This window comes from Lactuca serriola, chromosome 8 (genome assembly GCF_051521515.1).
Source record: "Lactuca serriola cultivar US96UC23 chromosome 8, Lser_US96UC23_V15, whole genome shotgun sequence".
NCBI classification, from domain to species: domain Eukaryota; kingdom Viridiplantae; phylum Streptophyta; class Magnoliopsida; order Asterales; family Asteraceae; genus Lactuca; species Lactuca serriola.
In genome coordinates, this window is record NC_136415.1 from 322,696,132 (window position 1) to 322,705,060 (window position 8,929).

Genomic DNA, 8,929 nt, shown 5'->3' on the forward strand with positions numbered 1-8,929 from the left:
GACAATCCTTGATGCATGTCTATCAGAGTATCAGTCTATGTACATGAGACATTCTTGAAGATGAAACGCGTGTAATGTTTTCTATATAAAGTATTTTTCAGTAACTATAATGTTTTAGAATGGTTTATTGGTTAAAGATTAATAGGATAATTTTCTAATAAAATCTAATAGTATATATTAAAACTTTACAAAACCTGATAATGGTTATAAAACCCATAATTTTGAGTATATCTGTATTAAACACATTACCTTATGAACTTTAATATAATATATATATATATATTCTAAATTGGAACCAATACGAAAAAGCTTCGGTGGGTCTATAAAACATAAAAGTCTTTCATATACCTAATGTTATGCTTCAAGACAACTAAAACCATATATTTTAGTCAAAGGACGGTGGCTACATGGCAGAGTGGTGGTGCATCCGACGTCCTTTCCACCCACAAAGATAGCTTCCATGACCATGACGCCTACTCCGCCTTGGTTTACTTTCACTGATTTCCACTTCCACGACATCATTCACTTTATCAGCAACCACAATGTCATGAAATTGCTTTTCAGTGATATAATCATGATCAATATCATCATCACATCGTTTATCCAGCCATGCAATGATGTCGGCAAAAACAACATTGATGTTGTGATCAGGCTCTCCGGAGGTCAATCCATGCCACATTCCCGGGTATAATTTAATCGTCTTGTCTTTGCTACTCGCCTGTTCATATAGAGCGCGGCTAACTTCTGGATCCGTCACTGTATCCGCTTCTCCATGCAGCACAAAAAACGGCAGTGTGACCTGCATGCATGTCCATCAGCTATCAGCTATCAGCTATCAGCTATCAACTATCAACTATCAACTATCAACCACTACTATTGGAATCTAAAACCCCACAAAAATATATCAACAACTCAAAGCCCGATTTAACTTGGGCTTGAGTTGTTGCTAACAATAGAGGTCTGACTAGGCCTCAACTTGTGAAACTAAGACATCTCCGAACCATAGCACCATTTTTTACACCAAAATGAAGCAATTTATGGCACGAACAGCTATTAGTCCTATTACATTTATTAATATAAGACATAATATTCAAAATAACATATATTACATTTAAATTATAACTCTATAACTATAAACTTGTTCGAAATATATAAAGTCAAAAACTTAAAGGACCAAATTGTACATATGAAAGTTTAACACTGTAAAAACACAGTAAGATACCAAATTTATGTGTAATATAGCATTTCCTTAAACCAGTAAATTTGTATAAAATATGGTGTAACAGGAAAGATTTGGTATTAGGTTGGAGATGATCTTAATAACAACACTGTGGGGGTGGGTGGGGGGAGGGGGTAGCATATGTTAAATATCGTAATTAACAAATTGTATAGCACTTATTGTATAAAATAATAAAATAACTAATTTATCGAAAACAATGTTTTTCCTGTCACATAATGGTGTCAATGGTGGGGCTAGCAATACTTTTAATGTTTCATCACGTTAAATATTGTAATTAGCAAAGCTGTAACAAAACTTATTATAAAATCATAATTAAACGATGTTTGTCCCATCAAGATTGTAATCAGTTTAATTATAGATAATTTCTTTTAATAAAATTGTTGCGCTTCAAAAAAAAATAAATAAATAAAGATAATATCATGGCTTTGCTACTGCCGACAAACCATGATACCTGTCTATGTACTAAAGAAATTCTTGGAAGAGAAAAAGTACAAGACATGGGAGAAGGGTAATATCGTAAAATAACCTCGTTTAAGCTGTCTTCGAGACCCATGCTGGTTCTTAGCATTTCAAGAGCTGTTTTAAGCCTCGGTTTTTCTTGGTAAATCAACTTGTTTGAACGTATCTACACAAATGTTCGAGTCATGGTGAATTTACTTATTTACCCTTGTTCAACTACAAATTTACGAAAATGACCATACCTCTTCTCTCTTAACAGGATCCTTAAATGCAGCATCAATGACATCTTTTGTAGGAACAATCTTCCATCTTGGTATCACATCTTCTACCCTTGTTAGCATGCTTATCACCATTGGATGTGGCTTCACCTTCTCAGATATCTATTATGACATTAGTTATTTCAATGATATAGCTTTTGTTATCATTGATACTGTTATTGCAAAAAAAAAAACTGAAATATACTTCTACCATTTATCAATCCATGCAATATACTATTTTTTTTAATGACTTGGTTTAACAAACTATACTTTTACCATTTTATGTAAAATATAGTTGTTACATTAAATGATTAAAAATATATATGTTGCATGCATGCTTCTAAAATGCTATAAGCATGTGGCATTTTTTTATTATTATATCTCTATTCAATACATCTAACTATTCATAAAATCCAAAAACATATAAACAAAAAAAGGCCAAATCAACCGGTCCCCTTTTTGACCCATACTAAAAACTATCCATTTTGACATAAATTCATTTGACATGTTGCAACTTGCGAGATGTGCCCATCCTATCTATTTTGTCACATTCAACATGGACGAATCGAGAATATATTATTAAAAAATATAATGTATTGCACTGTAAATAAGTTTAAAAAAATATATTATCTTAAATGAAACCGGTCTTTTAAAGATTATGCATATAGAACAAACATTGTAAATAGATGAAAAGTTACCTTACACATGGGTGCAACCAAAATGGCACCATGCCAGAAAGATGAGTCCTTTCGGTGTACAAGAAGGGCAACCGCACCACCCATGGATTCACCATATAAGAACCGTTTCTTGTTTTTGTAGTCTTCTTGTCCTGTGTAGGTTCGAACCATGCATCAAGTTAGTAGTTCGATATGATTCCTTTTATTAGTGCATTAAATTTTGTTTATGTTAATGTTTTTTGTAGAGTAAATTACACGAATGATCCTTATGGTTTGAGTTAATTTACACGTTTGGTCCCTAATTATTTTTTTAACTCAGAAGGCCCCTACTATTTGTTTTTGTTGTGCGCTTGGTCCATGTCTTACTTAAAACGACTATTTTGCCTTTTATTTAAATAAACACACACCCAACCTCACTTCCACTTCACTTTACCTTACCTTTTCTACCTCACCTTAGTTAAATAAATTAAAAAATCAAGGGAAAAATAGTATTTTTAGGTAATACAGGGACCAAACGCGCAATAAAAACAAACTGTAGTGACCTTCCGAGTTAAAAAAATAAGTTAGGGACCGAACGTACAAATTACCCCAAACCATAAGGACCATTAGTGTAATTTACTTTAAAATTTATGGGATTCAAAATTTGGGAAAACTCGATTTTGGAGTATTGAACTCATGGTAGTGCGTTACATTTAATTTAGTGATGTGTACCAGAGATGGTTTTGAAGTAATTGGAGCAATCAGTGACAATGTGGTCAAATTTCTTGATATAACAGCGAGCACCCATGGACCTCCCGTGTCCTTGGTAGTCTATTCCAAATACTGCATACCCGTAGCTTGCTAGCTTGGTCCCGCATCCTATAAACCAAAAACAAAACCAAAACCATCCGATCACATCATTCCTTTAAAGCTTTAGCAAAAGGGTACACATTTGTTTACACCATAACGTTATGCTATAAGTAGATAAGTATGACAAAATGAGTAACATGCCACCATAATTATACATAAATTTTAAGTATCCGTGAAAATGACCTCGGTCAAATCAGATCTTGTTGACCATTATACCAGTTAATTTTATTTTTATGATTTTGGAATTTTATAAATAACTTATTTGTTAAATATGATTCTAAAAGCAAAATTATTGTAAAAATGTACAGTAATTTTTTTGCACGTTTATCCCTAACTTATTTTTTTTAACTCGAAATGTTAGTACTGTTTGTTTTTATTATGCACTTTGTCTCTGTCTTACCTAAAAATACTATTTTGCACTTGATTTTTTAATTTACCTTTCCTGATCCACAATTTTTCCCTATTTAAATAATAGTCTTTTTAGGTAAGACAGTGACCAAACACGTAACAAAAATAAACAGTAGGGACCAATCGCATAACAAAAATAAATAGTAAGAACCTCCTGAGTTAAAAAAATAAATTAGAGACCCAACACGTAAATTACCCCAAACCATAGGGACCATTCGTGTAGTTTACTTTTAGAAAAAAGAACCCACGCCCGTAGCAAGAGATTAGGCAATGGGGACAGGCAGAAACGAGAGTCAAAATTACAAGTTTATAGGCATAAGAACGGACTAGAGCACCAATCAGTTCGTTCCTTTAATAAAAAGGAGATAGGAGGTTGTAATCATGTACACTGCAAATGGACATGTTTCGTATTAATGGTTTGAAATTGCCACATTACACCTAATTTCAACACATGTTGAATAGTCAAAATATATTTATGGAATTAACAAAAAGGTTTTATCGGTTGGCCAATCAACAGGTTTTTTTCTTTTTCCTAAGTTTTTTCATAAACTTATTAATTTATATGATAACTTATTTTTTAATTAAGTGCTCCTGAAGTCAGTAAATACCTAAAATTATTCTGATTATATATACTTAGAATGTTGTAATTATTTGAATGCGCATTCGACAACTTTCGACTAATTTGATCCGTTTTTTTATAACTAACTTGTTACATATAAATCAATAAAACTCACATAAAAACATAGCAATATACTTTACATTAACGAGCAATTCAAATTTATGGTATCTGTTTGAATGATACGGTTTAGCATATAAACATATGGTATCAAAATATATTGGTTTCAATTTGGATGTATGTTATCAAAGTCATCTAAAAATGTTCATTTTCAAAAACTAAAATAGTTCATGATATTTTTAAAATAAAAATAAAAATAAATATGAATTCGGACATGGCCTTTGCTAGGGTCAAAAGGTAGACGAGAGGTTGAGCAACAATGTCAATGTGGTGGGTGAAAATATAATAAAGATGTTTGGTATACCACACTACATGACTACAATTGTAATAATAAATATAGGACCCCATGACGTTTTTTCTCATAAGTAATAACCTCTACCAATTACTCTTACACAATTACACTACTTGTTGGTCACCTACACCTACTCCAACCAACTATACGTAACTTCATTTATTCTCCTTTCATAAATATGGAGGTTATATGATTATTATTTAAATAACAGCGTACATTAATCCAATTTTTAGTGTAACATGCAAATTTGGTCCCTATATTTTACACAAACTGCAAGTTCAGTCCATATAATGAAAATGTCTCATTGTCGTTTTTAAGTTTGTATTTCGTTATCGACACTGTCCTCATGTTTTACTCAAAATTTTAAGTTTACTCCAAATTTTGAACTCATTTTACATGAGTGCAGGCATCATATCCACAACGAAACGCAAACTTAAGAACAATATTGGGAAGATCTAAAAATTTGGATTGAACTTGTAGTTTTGGGTAAAACTTAGTGACCAAAATTGTAATTTACTACAAATTTTATATTAGATGGTATATTCGTTAAATAAAAAAAATTATATTTAAGCTACGTTTGTTTTAAGTTCAAATTTAGTTTAAAACTGCTAAGGAAAGTCCTTACAATTAATTAACCATCAAATTATGATAGAACACAACCATTAAAATGAATTAAACCCATAAGTATATAAAAGACTATACATTGTTGGCCTACTTTGTAGATTTAACTTTTGGAAAGTGATTATATTGTTATTATAAGAAAGCACAAATACTTCTATTAGTGGAAACTAACCGTTAATGGCAATTATTCTACAGTATAATAAACGGACCCATAGAAAGAATGGACAATACAATAGGCTGTTATATTTAGAAAATGATTTGACAAGTTTTAAATTGATGGGTCCAACTCCAAATGGATAGATGACGGGTTTACCGGATTTTAATGAACAAAAAGGAGTATGAAATTCAAGTATTATTTATAATAACTATGAAAAAAACTTGATAAAAAGCATAAATTCAAATTTGTTATTGTTCAAAGTTCAAACAAATATTGTGTTTCATTAACAAAAATATTATATATTTATTCATTTTAAATGTGACAAGGGCATATTTCCGTGATGTACTTGGTTTGGTTGTTGGTTCTCTTTATAACGGAGTCATTATTACGGTATCTTACTAAAGATTCATTTTCATTTTATTTATATTTTGGAAAGAACAATTAACAAAAAAAATAAAAAATTATAACGTAATCCAATCTATGACCATTTAAAAAAAATATGTATTATTAAAGTTGCTGATAGTAACAATTGTCTTCTATAACTTTACTCACCGTTTTTGCTAGAAACAACTTTAGCAATTTAATTACTAATCAAAACCTCTTCAAATAATACAATCAGAAAGTTATATTATTTTCTATAAAGAAGACATGTATTATTACTTTGATAATTAGATCATTAATTATTTTTAATAAACAATATAAAGTATCCTAAACATTTAATTGTTATTAAAGTTTCTTATTCTTATTAAATTATATTGAAATGGAGTTAGACCTTTTCTATAAAGAATATACGAATCATTATTTTCATAATCAAGCCATCAATTAATTTCTATAAATAATACAGAGTATCCTGATCAATTTATTATTATTTATAATTTTATTAAATTATACTCAAATAAAGTTATGACATTTTCTATAAAGAACATACAAATAACTGTTTTCATAAGGGAATCACCGCTATTTTCTCCAACTATGTTAATTTTAATATCATCATTGATCTACTTTTTAAAATTTTATGATTTGCCAAATATGTCACCATTATTTAAGATATTTTAACTACAAATAAAAGACTATCGTTAAAACAAAATTTGATGCGTATCAAGTTATGTATTTGATTAATAACACATTATTGATTTATTGCTAACAATATCACTAATACTTTTTGACAAGGCAGTGATCTTAATTTGAAAATTATATAGACAAGAAAAGTCTAAAATTATGTGTGAAAAATTAGTTGAAATAGAAGAAATGTCAATAATTTGAGACACGTGGTGAGTAGGTTGATGGTGATGGTTTTAGAATTCATATTTCTTTGTTGTTTACAAGTTATACATTATGAAAAACAGCCCAAAATAAAAAATATAATATATTTGTAAGCTTGTATGAAGAAGATCCAAGTACCTTTCATGAAGTCGCTACATTCCATGCCATAACCTGCAAAATCAACCTTAAATGTTTCATTAATCTTATCTTCGTAAGTCCTCAAACTAAAGATTACACCATGTTCTGTTTTTTGTCACAAAGAATATTGTAGATTATTATAATAAAAATATAATTATTTTTTATCTTACTTAGCATAGACTTTGCATTTTCTATATTCAATATGACATTAAAATACGTCATGGGCTATATTTGTAAGTGTTTTCGGGTTTGGTCTTGGTGACAATTTAGTTCAACTTACTAATATAAATATGTTCCTTGCATTTGTGTAACTTAAGTGTAACAAACTATTCAATAACATCAATAAATATCGTTCATGTTCTATTTTGTGTCAACCATGTTAAATATTGTGTCCTAATTTTGTTTGCATTTACTACTATGTTGTTTTGAATGGTTTGCTTGTTGAAATGTTTAGGAAAATTATATACATACCCCCAAATTACTTTGTGTACTCCTATAAGGATTTATGTGAGTAACCACCTTAAACCTTAACAATTACACAATTGTAATTTTAATTTTGTAATTTTATTCTAAATTATAAAAGACCTCTCCTAGATAAAGCTATGGAGTCTGTTATAGTGATGAAAGAAAAGATAAGGTGAAAAATTCAATGACCGATTACCGATATATATATATATATATATATATATATATATATATATATATATATATATATATATATATATATAGAGAGAGAGAGAGAGAGAGAGAGAGAGAGAGAGAGAGAGAACCATGGCAGAGGAAAACCAGGGCTTTTGGGGCAGAGAGAGGAAGCCATCTACATGTAAAGAGCTGCACACCTCTTGAATTCCTTATGTACTCCTGAAATTCCACTCATATTTATGAAATCCATAGTTAAATATTCATTTCTTATTGAAAATTTGTAAAACCCATTAATCTAAGTGATGAACACTCGAACGACTTGTGATCATTACTTCATCTAAACAAATCCCACATAGTCAATTTTATGGCAAAATACGACACCCATTACTAACATTGAGTTTCTTCTCGCAAATTTAAGGAAAATGCTAAATTTATGAAAAGCATTATTAAAAAAATGATTTTTATGACCAACTTACGAAACCCATTATTCAAAAAGTTGGATTTTTTTATGTCCAATATATGAAACTGATTATTCAAAAAGTTCGATTTTATGTCCACCGATTCATGAAGCCCATTACCAAGACTAAGTTTTTAATGGCAAATTCGTTGAACCCTTTTGTAAAGATGGATTTTTATGCTAAGTTTAGAAACCCTTTACTAAATGATTTAACGTGAATGGAAAAAGAAGCATTCAAGATGAATGTGTATTGAGAAAAAGAAAGCAAACCTCTTGGTACTCGACCTCCATTGATGGTTCTTCTTCAGTGATATAAGATTTTAGAAATGAAAATTTCCGACTTCTGAGAAATGAGAAATGTGTGTGTGTGTGTATGCGGTGGGGAGTGTTGTTGAACGAGGTTTTGACGGGGGATGGTTCCCTATTCTCCTCTTTATGGATGAGTGCATTCTTCTAGAAAATCTTTATGATCAAATGCCACGTAAGAGAGAGAGAGACTTTATTTTATATTATTATCTTTTATTTATTTTTGGAGATGAGGTAAAGGGGAGGTATCGTGTAGGAGAGCCCCATACCCTGTGTTTTCATAATTGGAGTAAGTCGGTGAGCTATAAGAATAGACCTTGAGGTATGATCTAGAAGACACTTTCAGCCCTATGTCTTTTAGATTCAAAATATCAAATCCAATTAAGGAGCTTAAATGCATATGTTGGAAACAAGAATCGAGATAACA

At 30.3% G+C, this 8,929-nt stretch overlaps 1 protein-coding gene across 1 annotated transcript; it reads right to left on the bottom strand.

Moving 5' to 3' along the window:
* Nucleotides 1-250: 250 nt before the first annotated feature.
* On the bottom strand, nucleotides 251-8,623 carry LOC145065832 (caffeoylshikimate esterase-like). The gene is made up of 8 exons (XM_079012924.1): nucleotides 8,467-8,623; nucleotides 7,868-7,958; nucleotides 7,098-7,130; nucleotides 3,345-3,491; nucleotides 2,655-2,785; nucleotides 1,942-2,079; nucleotides 1,767-1,865; nucleotides 251-799 (listed from the first exon to the last, which is right to left on the bottom strand). Exons 1-8 carry the CDS (start codon nucleotides 8,485-8,487, stop codon nucleotides 404-406), a joined length of 1,056 nt encoding a protein of 351 aa, XP_078869050.1. The 5' UTR covers nucleotides 8,488-8,623; the 3' UTR covers nucleotides 251-403.
* Nucleotides 8,624-8,929: the final 306 nt, after the last annotated feature.

Excerpts from the sequence above, each read along its gene's own strand:
- LOC145065832 (XM_079012924.1), bottom strand. The coding sequence starts at position 8,487 with ATGGAGGTCGAGTACCAAGAG. Across the intron at positions 2,786-3,344 it reads TTACTTCAAAACCATCTCTG|GACAAGAAGACTACAAAAAC; the intron begins GTACACATCACT and ends GAACCTACACAG. Across the intron at positions 2,080-2,654 it reads TGGTTGCACCCATGTGTAAG|ATATCTGAGAAGGTGAAGCC; the intron begins GTAACTTTTCAT and ends ATGTCATAATAG.